Genomic DNA, 21,522 nt, shown 5'->3' with positions numbered 1-21,522 from the left:
AGTGCCAGCAATTTATAATCGTTACATAACAAGGTAATTGGTCTCCAATTATCCAATAAAAGATTATCTTTGTTAGGTTTGGGAATTAGGGTGATGAGACCATGTTTCATAGTGGGAGAAAGATTACCTTTTGAGATACAATCTAGATAGGCATTATAGAGCATTTCCCTGATATCACTCCAAAAGAAAGACAAAAACTCCACAGTTAGCCCATCTATTCCAGGTGACTTCCCTTTAGACATCTGTTGAACTGCTAAGTCTAGCTCCTCAATTCTTAACTCATCTTCCATAAGTTGTTTAAAGTTATCATTTATTGTCTTTTTAAACCCCTGGATCTTATCTAAGAAAAAACAACAATCTTCTTTAGAAAAAAGGGATTTATACAAGTTACTATAAAAAGATTTGATGTTTTCGTTTACTTCTTCTTGATTTTCAACAATAATGCCATTGACCTTTAACTTCCGAATTTTTTTCTTCGTCTGTCTTTGTTTTTCCAGACTAAAAAAGTAAGAGGAGTTTTTCTCCCCTTCTTCAATCCAACGAGCCCTTGAACGAATAAATGCTCCCTTGGCCTTTTCCAAATATATATTATCAAGATGGGACTGTAAATTGTTTAATTCAGTCTGTTCTTGCCGAGTCAAATCATTTTTACTGCATAGTGTATTGATGCGACTAATGATGTCCCTTTGTCTTATCTTTTTAAGGGTTGATGATTGCTTACTTGTTCTAATAGCCATTTGTTTAACTTTGAATTTAAACCATTCCCATTTACTCAGAAAAGACATTTCCAATTCACCTACTTCTTTAACCAGTTGTTTAACTACATTACAAAACTCAGTATTTTCCAAAAGGTTATTGTTAAATTTCCATATGGAATCTGTGTTATTCTCTCTTCCACCCGGAGAAAGTGTCAAGGATATTACACAATGATCAGTCAGGGGTGATGCTGAAATATCACATATAATAACCTCATTAATGAGATTGTCTGATATTAACCAATAATCCAATCTTGAGCACTGGTCATTATTAGATGAGTTGAACCAGGTAAATTGTTTTCTGGTTGGGTTTTTCATTCTCCAATAATCTATTAGATTGGCCTTTGTGATCAATTCAAGTATTGTTTCATCAAGTGTGTGGCAATGTCTCTTTGATGGTAAGCGGTCTAACCAAAGATCAGGGGCTAGGTTGAAATCTCCCCCAATTATTACTCTATCTGTTGAAAAAAGTATTTTCCATTCCTCTAAGTACTTACTTAAGGATGAGAAGAGATTTTTGTTCTGTGCTCGCTTGTTATAACCATACACACATAATAAGATGTAGTTTATACCGTTCATTTCTGTCGTAACCATTAACCAATAACCGGTAGAGTCACTTTTATGGTCAATAATTTTCCCAGGAAATCTATTTAATAAAATCATAACTCCTGCGGAGTGTGACGTTCCATGACTGAAAAAGATGGAGTCTCCCCATTGCGATTTCCAAAATTTTGTGTCAGCCTCAGCTGAGTGAGTTTCTTGTAGAAAAACACAATTAGCCTTTTGCTCCTTACAGAAAAGAAAGATAGCCTTACGTTTTACATTATCTTTCATCCCCCTAGTATTTAAAGAAATAAAGGACAACATTTAGGTAATAAGTATATAATCTATAAACAATGCACAAAAGAGTGTAACGATGCGCAGGAATGAGTAATTAATCCTAAATCTATATGTTTTGTGTAGCTAGCCCTCTAAAAACTATAAAGGGGGAAAGGGAAACCTACAAACCGAACAGCTATTGTAACATAGTTCTACTTAAATATAAAATCAATTTCACCTACTTTGTTATGCTGTTCTTAATTTTGGCATAACAAGAGATATTAAGAGGTGACCAGTTGCAATACCATAGGCTATATGAACAGGTAAACAAGGTAAACATTCAGTATCTGCCATATACTGGCGCGCAAAAAAATTTGGAGTCAACAACGTAACATTAACCATGCTCCAATCATAACATCAGGTTATTTAACCTCGAATGTTCAGTGATGCATTAACAAACAGAGTGCGGGTAGTGTTAATACTTACATATCGGAGCGATTATGTCAAACAAACGAAAAGATTAAAGTTTCACTGAAAAAAGTGATTGTAAGCTGAATTTCTGACAGCCATTCAAATGGTAACAAAACAAGTGTTCAGTTTGGGTCTACTCTCCGGTTATCGATCACAGCGTATCCTTCTTTCAAGAATGCCCGTTTACCTGTCTTTCTGGCTTCTTGGACCAGTGGCCACAGCTTCGCACGCGCCTCCCGGTCTTCTTTTGAGAAGTCTTCTTTGAAGCGTATGTATATTGGAACCATGGATGTATTAAGAACGCAAAGGTAAGGAAGTTGCTGCGCTCTTTACGTGCGCTGATGTGACGTCAGAAGAAACGTTTCTGCCTTTCTGCCCATGCTCACAAGGACAGGAGGGGATCAGCCAGACTGCAGCTGATAGATGTGTTGTAGTGATGTAATGTTGCCTGTTTGGTGACTACGAATGGCTGTCTGTGCCAGGCTCTGCGGAGTGGGTCAGTCGCGGAGGTGCCGGAGGCGACAGCGGCATAACCAGCAGGATCAAGCTAGCGATTCCGACATGGATGAGGAGGAAGAGGAGCGGATCGTGGGTCAGAGGCAAGGCGACGTCGGCGGTGGCGGAGGCCCGGAGAGTGGCGTCGCCACTGCAGGGCCGGGTGACGCTTGTGAATATGGCAGCGGTCATGTCAACAGAGGAGGCTTTCCAGATCGCACAAGCACGGGACCTCCACATCCGCAGTCATTAGCGGAGCTACCGCCGGAGCTTTTAGTGGAAATAGTCTCCTTGCTTCCCGGAACAGCACTACCAAATGTTGCCCTCGTCTGCAAGAAATTTAGACAAATACTTAACACTGAAACCATCTGGAGAAGGCGGTGCATGGAAGGTAAATAGGCCTGATAGCGATTATAACGTGTACATATGGATCATTTAAATGTTAACGTGTAACGTTAGACTGCTAAATAAAGCGTTTAGTCATTTTAATGAATATATCACATGTTTTATTTGTGTCAGTGCCCAGCTCTGATCCCTCGGAAATGTGTTCCCCATAAAAGCATTTCTATTGATCTGTACGGGATCCTGACCATGAATACATTACCGTCTTTGGTCACTGCTGTAGACACAGTCTACAGACCTCTTCGTGTTATTAGGCCCACGTTAGCCATTCTGTGTAGCTGATGTTAACGCGGGGCAGAACTAACCTTTTGTTCATTAGCATTATTTTGATCACACCACCACCCCATGTTATAAGTCAGGGGACTGCATTACTGCAGGTTTGAACAAATATTTCTTATGACATGTACATTAGACACAAATAGGCTAATGTATTTAACGCAATAAAAAATAAAATACTATATTATGGCATATGTATGTAAATGTGTATCATAATATACACTTTGATGTAATAACTTTTTTGGTAAATCTCATTAAAAGTTGTAAATGGATAAAATAACCAAAGATCCAATATTGCCACAAAGCAGTTCTGCTCATTGATGTGTAACATTGGACAAAATAGCCAACTACACGATTATATAGATCTATATAAAGAAGTTAAGATTTATATCATGGTATCTAATAATAATAATAATAATAATAATAATGTATACTTTATTAATCCCGCAAGGGGAAATTACAATGTTACAATTCTCTTCCAGTTGACATTTATATTGTCATATCGCCCGGCATTAGTCTGTAATAATCAGACTGTTATACCGAAAAAAAACTAAATATTTGCTCACTCCAGCCCCTCCAGTGTGAGAATTTACTGCTTTTATCAGTTTCATAACATTATGAATAGAATTTTGAATAGTTTATTTTTAAAATGCCAAAAGAAAATAGTCAACTTAAACATAGGCTACTATTCATGGCTTGTGTAATGGGCATTTGTCGTTTGATTTCATGTCATTATAGATTAAAGGATTAAACTACTAATTGGAGGAATACTCCGTTGATTAATTGATAATTAAACAAAATGTAGTTGCAGCGTGAGTTTTTGAGTTTCAAAACATGAGTAGATGGCTGGGAGGAAATATTAGGGATTTGGGGGCACTATTTTACTGAATCAGGGAGTGAGGAAACTGCAGTGTCTATTATCACTGTGTGAGATAATAGTAGTAGTGGCCTTAGGAATGTTGGCCAGTATACCAGACATTTATAGTAAATTAGGAAGCCACTTACATGTATGGTGCAGAACAACAATAAAGTATGTTTAAAATCACTGAAGTCAAATAATTGAACTAAAGAAAGCAGTTACAGTGAAGACAGCAAGCAGAAGAAAAGAGTCAAAGAGACAGCCCTTGTAGTAATAGGGCAGTTAACAGTGGAATAGGGACAACTAATAGCAATTGAATAGATCCTACTACCTACTAACAAGCATGAACAATTACAGTCAAAAACAGTAAGATGTGTGATTTAGAGCTGAAAATATTACAGTGTTATAAGACCACCCAGTTGGACCGTCCATCTTGCTGGCCACTGTGCAAATTTCCTGTTCCACTGCTCTACACCATTATTAAAAATGAATTTGACTTCTGCCACTATTTAGGGTTTTGATCTCACTGTATATCTGTCATAATGTGTAACACCTCAATTCACATTATGTGCATATTATGCATAAATGTGTTCTCTCTGCAGAGTTTGGCATGAAGGATGATCTGAGGAAGATGGAAGTGGGAGGAGTATCTAGCCGGGACCTCTATGTTAAACGTGAGTTTGACTCCTAATTAAACAGTTCACATGTCACCCATGAATTGATCCAGTATTTGTTGTTAATTTCTATTCCATTGGGTCATTTAGCATTTGCACCCACGTATATTCTTGTATGTTTGTGGTGTCCAAGTAGATCTCCCTAATGACTGTTGCAGCAGACAGAAAACAGTCCCACCAAATGCTTTTCTGATATGAATGTTGTTTCTCTGTTCCACTTGAAGTCAGACTGTTAATGTTACAACTATATTTTTATTTTAATTGTGGTCTCTCCCATCTGTTCCTAATTTATTTATCAGCGGAGATATAGAGCTTATTTTGAAATACCAGTTGCCACAAAACATGCCAGGCAGAGTGGGGGTACGTGTTGGCTCTTTGAATAGACACATTACTGTGATCACTAGAAGGCTGCTTTGGGCTGAGCCTGCCTTGGTCCATGGCTGCTCTATACATGCCTGTGTTGTGCCTGTCCAGGTGTCAACCCACGGGTGAAGTCTGGGCGCTTTATGAAGCTCCTCCCGGACTACGAGCACATGGACTATAGAGACGTGTACACACACTGTATGTACTGTACATGGGCCTCAGCGTGGTTTGGTTGCAGCATGAGGGGTTGTGTGAGTGGGACTCTTATTGATTTAATTTGGAAGCAAACAGCTGCAGCATCCCATGTGAACAGTTAACGTGTTAAAAATTCTGTGCTATTTGCTTTCATATTAAGTGTGAAATAGGAGGCCAGATTATTTGGTGTGCTGTGTGATGTTTGGACTGGCTGACAGGAGCGTGGTCAGTTTACACTTTCTGGGTTTCAACGCATCCTGACAGACATTAAAGGAGAATTCCGGCCAATTTTTACATTAATCTTGATCGCTATAGCTATGCCAGTACTTTCTATAGAAAAAAACCCGACCTGGATCGGTCCTAGCAAACTGGAGTTGCTGCAGCTACGTGTACAAGCGTCCACTGAGCTAAAACGGCAGTTGTCAGGGCACGTTTTAAAGTGCCTTTGTGCCTCTTAACAGACACAAAATGCAATTAATATAGCTTTGCCACATGAACAGGGCCCTAACGTGACAACAAGATGCGTTTTCAACTCAGACATTGTTTAAATTCACCTACCCTGTCTTGATCCTGCTGGTGGGTAGCTTGGCCTCTTAGCTGCTAACTGCTAGCTGTTAGCTGCTATCTGCCGTCCGTGATAAGTGTGTTCAGCCAGGCTTTTGTGAAAATCATCACGCAGCAGTTCTGTGTGTATTTGTAGCTCATCCATTTTGTGTGTGATCGATCTGGTGTTGGTGAGGAGGAGGCTTGGCAGTGTCGATCTGTGTGGTAGTTCCCTTAGCCAGGCAAGCAGCCTTCGTCCCCGCATTCCTCAACTCCCGCAGCCGACAAAAATCCCCCAAGCGTGGAGGTCTGGTGGATGTCTTCCAGAGGACAGATCGTTGCCTTCGCGGGGAAATTTTTTTGTTTATTTCCCCCTCAAAAATAGATAATTGAGCACTGTAATGGTTATGACCATATCAGTGACTATGTAACTACATGGAAACGGGATAAATGATGTCTGTGGCTTGCACAGTAATAAAATGACGTTTTAGCTCAGTGGACGCTTGTACACGTAGCTGCAGCAACTCCAGTTTGCTAGGACCGATCCAGGTCGGGTTTTTTTCTATCAAAAGTACTCGCATAGCTATAGCGATCAAGATTAACGTAAAAATTGGCCGGAATTCTCCTTTAAACACAAAGTTAAAGTATTGTGTTTGTAACCATGCACAGTGTAGTTTGTAGTAAAGCATGGGTTTTGCATTTGCAGAAACTGTTAAGTATGGTGTGATGTTGTGCTCTTATGTTGCAGTGCTTCACCCATACAGACATATCTTGGGTTTATGGCAGCCTGACATAGGGCCTTATGGTGGATTGCTCAACGTTGTGGTAAGTAGCTTTCTTAATCAAGACAAGAATTGCATTAAGATAAGGATGCCTGACAATGACTACAGTGTACCGTTTGTTGATCTCTTTTGTAAGTCATTTATGATGTGGCAATATGCAGCTGTAAATGCCTTAGCAGGACATCTACCGTCATTATGTGGACGACAAATTTACTTAACCATATCACCAGAGGGACTATAGCCAATACAAACACTGAGTAAGTGCATAAAAAAAATCAACAATTAGATGTGCCAGAACTTTCTTAAATTTACACAAAAAAACATTAATAGATGTCTTGTGCCAGGTTGTAACACATTGCTAGTTTCCGACCATAGTCCCTAATGAAAAACAAAATAGCTGTTTTTTGGTGCCAAAGAAGAGCGTTTAAAAACAAGAGAGAAAAGCCAGAAATCTTGGTGTAGTCATGGACTCAGACCTGAATTTTAACAACCACATTAAGACAATTACAAAAGTCAACCTACTAGCACCTTAAGAATATATCAAGGGTTAAAGGACTTATGTCACAGCAGGACTTAGAAAAACTTGTAACTGCTTTTATCTTTAGTAGACTCGACTACTGTAACAGTGTTTTTACAGGTCTCCCTAAAAAATCAAGCAGACAGCTGCAGCTAACTCAGAACGCTGCTGCTCGAGTCCTTACTAAGACCAAGAAAGTGAATCACATCACTCCAGTTCTGAGTTCTTTACACTGGCTTCCTGTCTCTCAAAGAATTTATTTCAAAATACTTCTGTTGGTTTATAAAGCAGTGAATGGTTTAGGGCCAAAATACATTCTGCTATATTATGAACCACCCAGACCTTTCTGGGTCGTCAGGTCTGCTTTATGTCCTTCAGAGTCAGAACTAAACATGCACCATAAATGTGGAACAAACTCCAAGAAAACTGCAGGTCTGCTGCAACTCTCAGTTCTTTTAAAGGGGTGATAGAATGCAAAACCGATTTTACCTTGTCATAGTTGAATAACGACAGTTCGGTGGGTAAATAAGACATACATAGAAGCTCAAAATCCCATTGATACCCCTTTACTATGCAAATCTCACATTTTGAAACTGCCGCTGAAAACGGGCGAATCTCAACAAAGCTGGATATTGACGTCATGATCTTAAGTCACGCCCCAACATTTGCATAGGCTACACCACTGACCTGAGGTCAAATATGGGCGTTTTACGAAAATTGATAGCTAATTGCAAATTTTGTCCGACTGTGTGTCGCAGTTCAGCAGGAGCTCAGCAGGCTACGTGACAGCGGCCGGTGCTCCGAGCGGCTACTTCATAGACTCGCTGTGAGCTAGCTGGATCTCCGTCACGAAGGGAAGCCCACGGCGCTCCATACCCGCGCAAAGTCACCGGTTCTGGGTTACTGGACTACAAAATGCCGAGGCCCTGATGGAGCTCCAGGGCCTGCAGCTAGCCGCAATCTTTAGCTACCCATAGGATGAAGGGACAGTAGCAGCTAACGAAATCCCTAATGTTCACAAAAATTCATTAAATTGAAATCGGACACCATAGTTAGCTTTATAAGACCTTGGAGTATATGTTCTATAAGTGGTGTGACGAAATTCAAACTGTAAATAGACTTTAATTATGCAGAAAGTGAAGCTAACTAACTAGCCGCGATCTGTACACATAGGATTGAAGGGACAGTAGCAGCTAACGAAATCCCTAATGTTCACAAAAATGCATTAAATTGAAATCGGACACCATAGTTAGCTTTATAAGACCTTGGAGTATATGTTCTATAAGTGGTGTGACGAAATTCAAACTGTAAATAGACTTTAATTATGCAGAAAGTGAAGCTAACTAACTAGCCGCGATCTGTACACATAGGATTGAAGGGACAGTAGCAGCTAACACCATAGTTAGCTTTATAAGACCTTGGGGTAGATGTTATATAAGTGGCGTGACGAAATGCAAACTAAATATACTCTAGTTATGCCAGCAGCTGGCAGCCAGCCAGCTCCGCGGCGCTCCACAGAGCTCCAGTAGTCCAGTAGCCGAGAAACGGTGACTTTCACTGGGTGAGGTTGCCGTTTTCTCGTCAGACTGTGTGGAGCTCCTAAAGTCCGACACGTCTCACCAAATTTGCAATTAGCCATCAATTTTTGTAAAACGGCCCATATTTGAGCTTTATATAGTTGATTTCTCGCATAAAAACGTATCAGAAGTGAATTTAATAACGAAATAGCCCGACAAACAACGTATAACTTTGCAGTGTCTGAAATATGAGACCTGCTGTCTCATCTCCAATGTGTTTCTATGGGGTTCGCTCAAACCAATCAGCGCGCAGCTCATCTAAATATTCATGAGCATACCATATTTGGAAGAAAAGCTCTTGTTCCAAATAGAGCCATATTCACAGGGTAGTTAAGGGCCTAATAAAATAGCATTTGGGCAATTTTCAGCCCAACCAATGTTACATACCCTATTAGGAGACCTTAAGGAACAGTGTGAAATACCCTATATAATCATTCTATCACCCCTTTAAACTAAGACTGAAGACTTTTCTTTTTGATGCTGCCTTTTTTAAGTAATTGTTTATTTCTTACACTGCATTGTAACTTGTATTCTTGTTTTTCATACATATCTTATTCTATTTTAGCAGTTTTTATATTCCCCTAATTGTTTTAACTGCTTTTTAATGTTTTATGTAAAGCACTTTGAATTGCCTTGTTGCTGAAATGTGCTATATAAATAAAGCAACCTTGCCTTGCCTATCATAATTTTAGGATCATTCCAATGGCTAATAAATTATTAAAAGAATTTTTATTCAGGTGGACGGGCTGTTTATCATCGGCTGGATGTATTTGCCACCTCATGACCCCCGTGTGGAGGATCCCATGAGACGACGGCCGCTCTTCCGTATCCACTTGTTGGAAAGCAATAAAGCCACTGTAGAGTGTATGTACGGACACAAGGGTCCCCACAAAGGAGACATACAGGTGAGGGCTTACACAGCCCAAATACTTGGCTGTGCACCAAAATAATGAACAGCTCTACATCATTTGGATATTTGTTGACAAAGATTAGTGATTCTACTTTAATTGGAGGTTAGAAGCGAATAAAAGTATGTCATCCTTTAATATGTGTCATGTTCTGTTATTTTTAGACTGTGAAGAAGGATGAATTTTCAACAAAGTGTAACCAGACTGATTATCACCGAATGCCAGGGGGCAGACAGGAGGTGGGTCAAATCAGGAATCAACCTTCTAACTGTTCAATTATCTTGCTTATGTACTTTGATCATGTCAAAATTCAAAGTCCTGTGTGTGTGTGTGTGTGTGTGTGTGTGTGTGTGTGTGTGTGTGTGTGTGTGTGTGTGTGCGTGCGTGTGAATGTGCGTGTGCACGTGTAGGAGTTCAGAACATGGTTGGAGGAAGAATGGGGCCGGACACTGGAAGAAATCTTTCATGAGCACATGCAGGAGCTCATCCTTATGAAGTTTATTTATACCAGTCAATATGAGTAAGAGTCTCTTCTTTACATCACACTTTCTCAATCGAGTGTCAATGGGCCTCATTCACCAACCGTTCTTACGAAGAAATGTGTTCTTAAACCCCGCTTATGCACTTTTTATGAAGATTCTGACATTCACTAATGTTTTCTTATCTTGGATTTGTTCTTAGCTAAGAACAAAACCTACGAACACTCAAGAGCACTCTTACGCACATTTGAGTGATGACAATTTGCTCCAAATAATTGGTTACTGTATTTTATTTAATTCTACAGTCGTTTACAATGATAGTATTGTAATGTAATGTATTTCTGATCATTTTTTGAAAAAGAAATCATATTATGCAAAGTAACACTAACACTGCAATTTACATCAGTAATTAAACTGATTAAATCCTGCGTTATTTGGTGATTGATCGCGCTATTTATAGGGCCAAAATGCAGTGGTGGAATGTAACAAAGTACATATTCTTTGTTAATGTACTTAAGTAGCCTACATTTTTCACGTATCTGTACTTTACTTAAGTAAAAGTCAAAAGTGCAGTTACATTTTGCAGCAATTATCTATACTTTCTACCAGCGCTGCTGACCCTCGTTAATACAGCCTCCGGTAAAAGTGAAAATGTTTGTTTTTTATTATTCCCGTTTTTAAATCATAGTTGCCATCTATTTCTCTCCACAGCGTTGTTTACTCCTCTGCCAGGCAGCGTAAGATGCATTCATATCTTATTTATTTGGCTGGACCTCTTCCCATCGCCTCCCCATGTTCGCTGCTTCACACACTTTATTTGCTTACTTGCATGGTTAAAGAAAATAAAACCGTCTTAAAATACATCCATGAATAAAACCAAACGCATTCCAATTCTAACAACATATTTCCATTTTTATGCTGGTTAGGATAGGACCTTCTTTTAAAAGCCAGGCCTTGTTTGTGGTAGTGGACATCTTCTACTTTTACTAAAGTAAATATGTCTCTGGTTATTTCTACTTTTACTTAAGTACTGAGATTCAGTACTTCCTCCACCACTGCAATGTACAAGTCATCTGCGAAGGCAGTCTCCTGCTTCCCAGGAGGTGCACAGGAAGTGTCATGTCCTTATATGGGAATTTTCAGGGTGTTTTCTTATGCTAATTAGGAACAACTGGCACGTGCTTACAATTACGAAGACGTGGGATTCATCAATCCTAAGAACACAGGTGCGAACAATTCTGTTGTTTAAGAACGTCATGAATCAGACGTAGACTTTTCTTAGGGACTTTCTTAAGAACATATTTAAGAGAAAGGAAGGATAAGGAAGATATTGGTGAATGAGGCCCAATGAGTGTAACGCCTTCAGTAGCTCTCACTGGTTAAGCAATAACTACAAGGATAGCTTGTTATCTTAAGAGATAGTTCAGATTTGTACTTGGGTCAATGTATAACCCGTTCATGTAGTTCTGATGGCATTGGCAGAGGCTCAGGTTACACTGTGGATAAACATTGTAATCAATTATCTCCATATTTGTCGAATTCATAATGCAAACGGTGATGTTACATACTATGCCAGATTCACAGTGAAATTAAAACATTAAACAGTGGCAAAAATCCGATCACCTCTCAATATTGTTGTCTGCTGTCATTTGCCAGTAACTGCTTGACATACCGGAGGATCTACCTGCCTCCTGCGATGCCCTCTGACCTGCTGCACCCAGGCCTCTTCAAAGGCACCTACGGCAGTCACGGCTTGGAGATCGTCATGCTCAGTTTCATTGGGACTTATGCGAGAGCCACCAAGCTCACTGTAAGTTGGTGGATAATCATTATCAGAGGCTGTGTTTGCCTTAAAAAGAAACTGCTTGTTGCAAAGTTTTCTAACTAACAAAAATATGCATGTGGATTTCGTACAGGAAGACGGCTTTCTTGTCAATAATGTAATGTCCCTTAAAGCTTAAGTGCGTAACTTTTTTATATTAATTAACGTTATTTACGTTATTAACGTTTATTAATTAACCAAATGAGTTGATACAAAGGTAATTAAGACTATCAGCTCCACACAACTCTCTCTGTATTTCTCAGTATTGCTATGTTTAGAAAATGGTGTCTTCTGGTGACCTTCACGCAAAAACTCGAGTGAAGATAATCACCTCTTCTGAAGAGTCCATCATGTTTTTTTAATCCTCCGTGTCCTCCTTGGCAACTAGCAACTGCGTGGAGGAGGGGTGAGGGGTGAGGGGCGATGTGCGATTACGGAAGGCTTGTGTCATGTGGATGCAACAACAGTGGTGTTGTCATTACTTACAATTCCTCATGGCGGCGACAGAAACTACGCACTATAGCTTTAAATGTGCTCTAGGTCATCGTCCCCTTCTCTAACAAAAAACTATTCAGCCAAAATTCTTTCAACAGGCACTCCTTGACACAATGTACATTTGAATGGAACATTCTCACATGTTTGACCTACAGGATGTAACATTAACCGACAACATGAATCAGCTAGTGGTGCAGATGTTAATTTTACTCCTTTCTGCAGGGAGACCCCAATGTTCCTGCAGGGCAACTCACTTTGGATGTTGACCTGAGACGGCCTGTGGTCCTCCCAGACTTGGAGCAGCAGCGCAACATAGAGGAGCTGTCCCGGCTGGTAATGGGGGTACATGAGGAAGTGCAGAGAGAAGATCAACAACAGGCCATGGACACTTCTGCTGCAGCCAGAGGTGCAGCAGAGGGGGCCTCTGGTGGTGCCAGCGTAGCAGAAGGGGTGGAGGCAGACCATATTACCTGTTCAGACAGCTGCCAGCCTGGCCCCAGCACCACCACCACCACCACCACCACCAGTCCTCCCGAAGCCCTACCCTTCGTCCTGCCCCTGGGAGTTATGGCTCGCAACGAGGTCTACCCTCGCACCTGCAGGAAATGGTAAAGACTCTGCTGTAGGGAAAATTCATAAGGTATAAATGTACAGGTGGATTGATTGTAGCTTAGATCCTGTAACAGTACTGTTCGTAGTAGTTGTTGTAATGGGGACTCTTACTGGTTATGGAATTAGTCACCGATATGGGGTGTCTAGTCAGGACACGGAAGGCAGGGATATTCTTTGAAGGTTTTAATATATACTTTCTAATACAGATGCACAGGCACTATATCTTGTGCACTTTACAGTGTAGGTGTGGTTTTGTGGTCACTGACGCACACAAACACCAACTGAAACTTAACTGATAAACTGAAACTCAACTGACAGCCCTCTGCAAGCCAGGGCATGTCTCAACATGTTAGGAAAAGGGGGCGTGGCCTGAACGAACACTCGCTGTCCATCCTCTGTCCATGCTCACAGCACTTGAGCCTTTTGCACAGCCGCCCCATAATTTACAGTGTGAATTATCTCCCGGAAAGGCTCAACTATCCCCAGGAGCTGTTGTCGAAGCATCCTCTGGGATGGCCGGCAACTCAATGAGCTTGGCCACTGGTCTGGTGTAGGTCCTCTCATCCACCTGCACCTCAGCAGTCCTCACTTTACCATCAACACTCCTACTGGTCTTCGTGACTCGTCCCACGGGCCACAGTGCACGTGGTAACCTTTGGTCGATTACCATCACCACCGTACCAACAGTGAGGTTCTCTGTGTCCTTCACCCATTTCTGTCTTGCCTGCAGGAAAGGTAAGTAGTTCCGTATGAAATGGGTCCAGAACTGGTCAGCTAACACCTGACTGTGCCGCCACCTTCTCCGACTGAGAATCTCAGATTCAGGGTACACCACTTGAGGAAGCGAAGAGTCGGGCCGCCCCATGAGGAGGTAGTTGGGAGTTACGGGATCCACATCGGCTACATCTGTCGACACATAGCCCAGTGGCTTGGAGTTGAGGATTCCCTCTACCTCAATCAGAACTGTCAGCAACACTTCTTCGGTAACTGTCTGTGCTCCCAGAGTAACGTAGAGTGCAGCCTTAATGGATCTTACCTCCCGCTCCCAGGCTCCACCAAAGTGAGGTGCATTTGGTGGGTTGAACTGGAAACGGATCTGGTGCTTGGCCATCTTGGTCTGCAGCTCTTCGCACATGGCCTCAAAACTTGCTTTGAGCTCGTGCTCCCCTCCGCGGAAGTTGGTCCCACAGTCAGAGAGAAGCTCGAAGGGAGTTCCCCGTCTAGCCACAAACCTTCTGAGTGACATAAGGAAGGAGTCGGTATCCATGTTGGACACCACATCTAGGTGAATGCACCTGGTGGTCATACACTTAAAAACTATTCCCCATCTCTTTTCCGTACCCCGACCTCGCTTGACCTGGAACGGGCCAAAGCAATCTACTCCTGTTGAATAAAATGGAGGCTTCAGGAGGCGGAGACGACAAGGTGGCAGATCTGCCATTTTAGGAATAGCAGGCTTTGCTCTCCATTTCTGGCACTCGCACAGCTTCGCGGCCCTGGAGGATCCAAAACTTACGTCGGAGCTCCGCAAAGACCCTCTCCGCTCCAGAATGGAGTAACTTGTTGTCATACTGTCGTATGATAAGTTTGGTAATATGGTGCTTAGGTTCTAGCACAATTGGGTGCACAACATCTTCTTCCAGACTAGTAGAACGACGCAACCTACCACCTACTCGGATGAGGCCCCTAGAGACGTCGTACTCTGGAGCAAGTGACAAGAGCCGACTGCTGGATGGAAGTGCTTTCCCTGTTTGTAGGCACGTGACTTTGTCTGGAAAGCTATCATATTGCGCTCTCTGAAGGATTCGGAGTTCTGCCTATGCATAGTCATCTGCACTGAGGGCGCTTGACTGGGAGGCCGCCCCGTGCAGTGACCTGCTTGTTGCCTCAAGGAGATCTTCGAAGGTAGAGTGGTCTTCAGTGGCTGGGATCTCTGGAGCAGTACTGGCTGACATAATGCCACAGAATGCAGACCTCTTCATTTCTGTCTCATCTGGGACTTCCAAGAAAGATGTTGTGACTGGCCAACTCTCACGTGGTAGCTGAAGGAAGGCAGGACCTTGACTAAATTGGTTTGGCTTAGCTAGGTTGGATAGTGTCATCCCTCTGGTGATAGCATCTGCGGGGTTATTCTGTGTGTCCACATACCTCCATGACCGGTGATCCGTCAGCTCCTGGATCTCAGATACACGAGTCCCTACAAACACCTTGTATCTGCAGGACTCTGACTGTATCCAGGTAAGTACTGTGGTGGAGTCAGACCAGAGCACTGTATCCCTCAACTGAAGTGTGAACTCTCTCTGGATCATCTGGGCAAGCTGAGCTCCGGTAAGGGCGGCACAGAGCTCAAGGCGTGGCATTGACTGTTGTTTCTTCGGTGCCACTCTTGAGCGTGCCAGCACGAAGGCTACATGGACTTGGCCATGAGGATCCTCACCACGTACGTAAGCAACTGACCCATAAGCGGACTCTGATGCATCACAGAAGACGTGAAGCTCGAGGGTGATGGCACTTACATCAACTTCTGTTGGGAAGTAGCTCCGGGAGAGACTAACTGTTGGGAGCTGAGGGAGCTCTTCTTCTCATGTAGTCTAGGCTTGCAGGAGGTCGACTGGTAAGTTTGGGTCGTCCCAGTCACGGTCTTTGGCCCACAGTCTCTGGACCAGAACTTTGGCCCTTGTGGTGAAGGGCAGGATATGACCTAGAGGGTCATACTGGCTTGCTAGTGTCTTATAGATATTTCGCATGGTTGTCTGGCTTGGGGCAACCGGGCGATGCCTGTAATGGAGTGTGTCCTCCATGAAGTGCCAACTGAGGCCTAGCGTCAGCTCTTGAGCTTCACCATGCATCTGAGAAACCCATCTTTCGCTGCTGTCAGACTTGGCCTCCTTAGGCAGGTTGTGAATCACCTCTGGCTGGTTACTGGCCCACTGGCGGATATCAAAGCCACCTGCAGCTAGAAGGGTTCTAAGCTTCGTCACAAGGTTACTGGCTTCTACTTTGGTAGGTAGACTCTGCAGGCAATTATCGACGTAGAAACACTGTTCTACACTGTGGCGGACGTTTTCACCTGGTTGACTTGACTCGTTGACGTGTTTCTGGAGAGCAAAGATCGCGCAGCAGGGACTGCACGTTGTCCCGAAAGGCAGGACCTCCCACTGGTACACTGATGGTTGTTCGTCCGTCTTTAGGTCCCTCCAAAGGAACCTCAGCAAGGGCTTGTCTCTGTCCAGCAGGCGGACCTGGTGAAACATCCCTTTAATGTCTCCACTTACTGCGACTCGATGCTCTCTGAAGCGTAGGAGGACTCCAAGGAGTGAGGGTCCTAAGGCTGGGCCTGGAAGGAGGTAGTTATTCAGACTTTGTCTGCCAAGCTGGAAGCTGCAGTTGAAAACAATCCGTTCCTTGCCATTGTGCCTGACCATGTGGTGGGGCAGAAACCACGACTCCTCTGATGAGTCCGCCTTGCAGGATTCAATCTTGGTGGCGTACCCAGCAATCTCCAGTTTCTTGATCTCCTCCTGGTAGGTAGATGCACGCAGTGGGTCTTGTACTAACCTCTTCTCTGTGTTTCGCAGGTTTTTCATAACAACTTCCTTTGAAACTTGCAGCTTGGGCATGTTTGGGACTCGTAGAAGGGGTGTAGCATACCGATGTACTCCATTTACTTCTACACGGATGGTCTCGGCCTCCAACAGGTCCACTGAGTACTTGTCCTGTCTAGATCTGGTCACCAACCTCTCACTTTTGGAAGGCAGGGTATCCAACTGCCACAACCGTTCAACTTGATTGAACAGCTCAGCAGAAGGGGAGGAAACTGTGGTGAACAAGCACTGTGTGGTGGGAAGCTGTTGCTGCAGGTACTTTGCTGGACCCTGGAGTGTCCAGCCGAGACACAGGACTGCTGCAGGACCACCAGGGGGACCCAGATGCACTGGCTCAGTCAGAACTATCAGATCAGCATTATCAGATCCAATCAGGAGGGTTGGCTGAGCTCCGTCGATGGGTGGGATTGCCAGACCTCGTAGATGCCGATATCTTCTCTGGAGCTGGGTAACTGGGTAGCTGTACTGAGAGAGGCCTAGGTGTTCCCCTGTGAATGCGCCTTGAATGGAGAACCTCTTTATTGGTTGGGAAACTGGAGAAATAGTAAAGGAGACACGTGAGCCAGACAGTGTCTTGATGTCTTGGCGGATAGTACGGAGTGTGAGGTCTTCTGCTTGACCCTGTACTCCCAGGTGGCGTGCTGCAGATGAAAGCAGGATGGTTCTCTCAGAGCCATCATCCAGCACTGCATACGTGTCAAACACTTTATCCTGGTATTGCAAATTGACTCTGACAATCTTTAACAGCACCTGGCTATATCCATTTGGCTGATCCAGATAGTGAGTCTCTGCTGTCGACCTGATGGTGGGCTCGTTCTCACTCCTCTGGTTGACCTCATGAAGGACGGAGAGGTGTTTCGACTTACAAAGGCGACACAGCTTCTTGAGGTCACAGGCAGAGGCTAGATGAGAACGACCACATCGCCAGCACCTTCTCTTGACTTTAATCCAGTCCACCATCTCTGCTTTGGTAAGCTTAGCGAAGCTCTCACATTGACTGAGGTAGTGTTCTGCCTCGCAGTAAGGGCAGTATATCTTACCCTTCCCTTGGGTTTGGATAGAATGAGCTACTTGGCAGGGCGTATCGGATGGATGTTTACTGGCACTGCCTGTCCCATGCATGATAGTAGTGACCTTAACCTTGGACTTCTGCTGCTTGAATTCTTTCTTGTCCTTCTCACTGTGAGCTTGAAGTGAGGGCTCAATGTCCAGACATCGGACTTCTGCCTTCAGCCACTCTGAAAAGTCAATGAGCGATAGCTTCAGTTTATCCGGGTCTTTCCTATACTGTTGACGACGAAATCTCTCTTGCTGGTGCTTGGGAAGCCTGCTTTGAAGGCGCTTCACATTTGAGCCGCAGTGGAGTTCCTCATAGCCTTCACCTCGGAGAGATTTCAGCATCCCAACAAGCGACTGCACTCTGATGGAAAACTCGTTGAGAGCCCTATCATCTCGGATGGGGGGTAGGTGTTCCATGTCCTCTATCTCTTTCAGCACAAACTGATATGGACGTCCATAGCGTTCATCCAGTGCCTTTAGAGCTTCAGAGTAGGGCATACTAGACTCTGCATGAGCTAGCACAAGGCGATGTGCATGTGGCACCTTGACATGCTTCAGCAGGATGGCATACTTGTAATGCTCAGACTGAGAAGGATGAAGGAGTGTGCTAAGTGAAAGGCGAAGCTCCACATATTGAGCTCTATCCTCTTTAGTAAAGTCAGGAAATGTTGGGCCTTCTATATTGGTGGGTGCATGCTGATACCCAGTGGGTGGATAATGGGTCAGCATGGCTGGGTTCCCTTGGTAGAGGGGTTGGGGTAAATAAGCAGGCTGATGTAATGACTGGTGCATGGGTGGAGGCACGGATAAAGGCTGGGGTGCTGTCTGGTGCACGGGTAGAGGCATCATCCGATCTGGAGCTGGATTTACATGTAGCAGTCTGGGAGGAGCCACATGTGGGAGATAGAGATGAGGCTCAGGTGGCACCAGATGTGGGTTTCCTAACCAAGGCTCTCTACCTTTCTCGTGTTGGCTGCCGGGTGCTGCTGCATTGGGCTTACAATTACCTGATATGGGGTAGGACAAGAGTGAGCTATGTGATGAGGCATATCTTAGCAAGCCTAATGGCTGCTGTAGACCCTGGGGTGACCCATTGGGATGACTGGGCTGAAGATGAGCGGCTGTATCATGTTCAGTCTCCTGCCTGATAGTCTGAATGCCATTGCATGGATCGAGAGTGTGCTGAGGGGGTTGAGTGACTCGGCTGAGAGGTGGAGGAAGTGTCAGTTGCTCTAGCTGGTGGGTTAGTTCTGCAGCTACGCTTGGGTGATCCTCAGTTCGGTGGGGGTGAGTAGCACGGACTAGAGAAGGCTGTGGTTCACCTCCTCTCTCTGGGTAGAGTCGTACTGGGGTCTGATGCCGTGATGACCTCCTTGACCCCTGAGCTGAGGACCGGGGGGAATGGCGGTGCAGGACAAGCTCCAAAAGCTCTGTTTGTTTCTTGGCCGTTTCACTCTGTTGCCGCGCTGTCTCCAAAGGCTGATGAACAATGGCTTCATTTGCATTCTGCATTGGCGGAATTGAGGATGTGCTTCTAGCAGGACTGAGTAGCTCTCTCTCCTCTTCGTGCCTGTGCATCTGCGCTAAGCTATGTTGACCGACTAAATAATCCTCCAGATATCTTGGGCGTTGCACTTGGCGTTTGGGGCGCACAGGTGAAACAGGGAGGCTGATTCCTTCTTTACTGGTTGCCATATCGTTGACTCTATCCGGCTCGAAGGACCATAAATTGTAATGGGGACTCTTACTGGTTATGGAATTAGTCACCGATATGGGGTGTCTAGTCAGGACACGGAAGGCAGGGATATTCTTTGAAGGTTTTAATATATACTTTCTAATACAGATGCACAGGCACTATATCTTGTGCACTTTACAGTGTAGGTGTGGTTTTGTGGTCACTGACGCACACAAACACCAACTGAAACTTAACTGATAAACTGAAACTCAACTGACAGCCCTCTGCAAGCCAGGGCATGTCTCAACATGTTAGGAAAAGGGGGCGTGGCCTGAACGAACACTCGCTGTCCATCCTCTGTCCATGCTCACAGCACTAAACTTGTATGTTGTTGAACGTTCATGGCCAACAGGCGGACATCGTGTTGAATGTGGGTTGAACAACAACAAACTGTTGTCTTGGACCTTAGACTTCATGTTGTACAGATAAGAATATTTAATTTACAATATAACTACTACTATCATGCTTTTGACTTCCACAATGAATTGCAACCTGCAAGAGGAATGTAACGGCTTAAAATGTTTTTTGTCGTTGCATGCTTTGGTGGCATTATTATCACCTTAAAGGAAAACATTGATTTCACTCAAAGAAACACTTCTGATAGGATTAATAACTACAGAAAATGAAAATGCATTATTGATTCCCAAATCCATAAGAAGGTTACTATGTCTTATTATTATCATTCATTCATTGTTAATGTAAAATACTGCAGTCATAAACATTATGTTATTTATTTCTGCACACTGTTTGTTAGAACAGAGTCTACAATCCATTGAAATTGATATCCATAAAAGCATATTGATTGATTGATTGATTGATTGATAGATAATTGATTGTTCCTCCATTTCAGCTTCTATGGGACAGGCCTGATCGCTGGGCACGGCTTTACAAGTCCAGAGCGCACCCCGGGGCTCTTTGTGCTGTTTGATGAAGACCGGTTTGGTTTCATCTGGCTGGAGTTGAAATCTTTCAGTCTGTACAGTCGCCTGACGGACCACCTAGCTCACTCTCACGCCCCAAATATGGAGCGATTTGAGGCCATGCTGATGAACATGCAGTCCTGGACGTCCTGATGCACCATGTTTTAAGCCTCCACTTACAATACAGTACATACAATGCATAATAACAACCATTTTTACACAAATCACCTCTGTCCCCTGCTAACTAAACGTTACTACCGTGATAGCTATAACTTTCCACGTTCTGTCTATATCTGTTCCACAAACATTGCATTTTACAGTCTTTTAAGCTAGTAATGTCACCCTGACTTAGCACACTTGCGCTCCTGTTCTTATAGAAGCACTTTGAACAGCCTTCCAAGTCACCGTTTATCAGCTCACCTCAGTATGACCGAAATCCTCCATTGCAGCATGAAAGCAGGTCACATTAACCTTTGTATTTATTTATTTATTTATTTATTTATTACCTGCAGGAGATGAGATGGAATGAGATTTCATACCACTTAGTATGGATCAAACTGTGCGTGCCTCTTATTCTAAAACCATGTCTGTACTTGATAGTGCTTGAAGATGATAAAGGTGTCCAATGTATTCTACTATATAGCATTATATTGATTTCAGTGCCCAACATGAACTGCATGCTGCATTTTATTTAGATCTAATCGCATCTCACTCATAAACATGATCTGAACATTATTTGTTATTGTCATTAGCAGCATGCCTTCCTTTTTATTATGTTTTGCTTTAAAAAAGAAAAAGACAGCTTCTCAGGTGTTTTGTCAGTGAAAAACCGGACTAAAGTATTTATGTTTATAACAACAATATATGAAGTTCAATTAATTTTAGTCATTTGTCAAGTAGAAAAACAAAGTAAGTAAGTTTTACAACTAGGCAATTTTCTAACTGTTGAGAAGGGAGGGTTTGGTGTCTTATCAAAGACTTTAGCTACATCAGCCAGTTTTGGCCCTTTGAACTTGAGAGATAGTGATGCTCTGGCTCATGGTCCTACATCAATTCAAGATTCAAGATTAACTTTAATTAACTAATTTACTTTTAAATTTGTCTTGGGCACTTAACCCATGCTGTAGCCATAGTAAAAACAAACAAACACAGACAGCAT

General features: G+C 43.3%; 1 protein-coding gene across 3 annotated transcripts; it reads left to right on the top strand.

Moving 5' to 3' along the window:
• The first annotated feature begins 2,393 nt into the window (after positions 1–2,393).
• On the top strand, positions 2,394–21,148 carry fbxo31 (F-box protein 31). Of its 3 annotated transcripts, XM_031316850.2 has the most exons (10): positions 2,394–2,931; positions 4,680–4,751; positions 5,226–5,312; positions 6,601–6,677; positions 9,466–9,633; positions 9,801–9,875; positions 10,047–10,156; positions 11,772–11,925; positions 12,655–13,040; positions 20,294–21,148. In XM_031316850.2, exons 1-10 carry the CDS (start codon positions 2,511–2,513, stop codon positions 20,514–20,516), a joined length of 1,773 nt encoding a protein of 590 aa, XP_031172710.1. In that variant the 5' UTR covers positions 2,394–2,510; the 3' UTR covers positions 20,517–21,148. The 3 variants fall into 3 exon arrangements, with proteins under 3 accessions (XP_031172710.1, XP_031172719.1, XP_031172727.2); XM_031316859.2 differs by lacking the exon at positions 5,226–5,312 and having other exon boundaries at positions 2,396–2,931; XM_031316867.2 differs by lacking the exons at positions 2,394–2,931; positions 4,680–4,751 and adding an exon at positions 5,096–5,111.
• Positions 21,149–21,522: the final 374 nt, after the last annotated feature.

The sequence above is a fragment of the Sander lucioperca genome, chromosome 7 (genome assembly GCF_008315115.2).
Source record: "Sander lucioperca isolate FBNREF2018 chromosome 7, SLUC_FBN_1.2, whole genome shotgun sequence".
Classification (NCBI taxonomy): Eukaryota; Metazoa; Chordata; class Actinopteri; order Perciformes; family Percidae; genus Sander; species Sander lucioperca.
Note: the sequence above shows the minus strand (reverse complement) of the source record. Positions and strands in the feature narration are given on the sequence as shown.

Bases quoted from the DNA above. Each gene is read 5' to 3' on its own strand.
- fbxo31 (XM_031316850.2), top strand. From the start codon at position 2,511: ATGGCTGTCTGTGCCAGGCTCTGCGGAGTGGGTCAGTCGCGGAGGTGC. The intron at 2,932-4,679 runs GTAAATAGGCCT...TTCTCTCTGCAG, and splicing joins GAGAAGGCGGTGCATGGAAG to AGTTTGGCATGAAGGATGAT. The intron at 6,678-9,465 runs GTAAGTAGCTTT...ATTTTTATTCAG, and splicing joins GTGGATTGCTCAACGTTGTG to GTGGACGGGCTGTTTATCAT.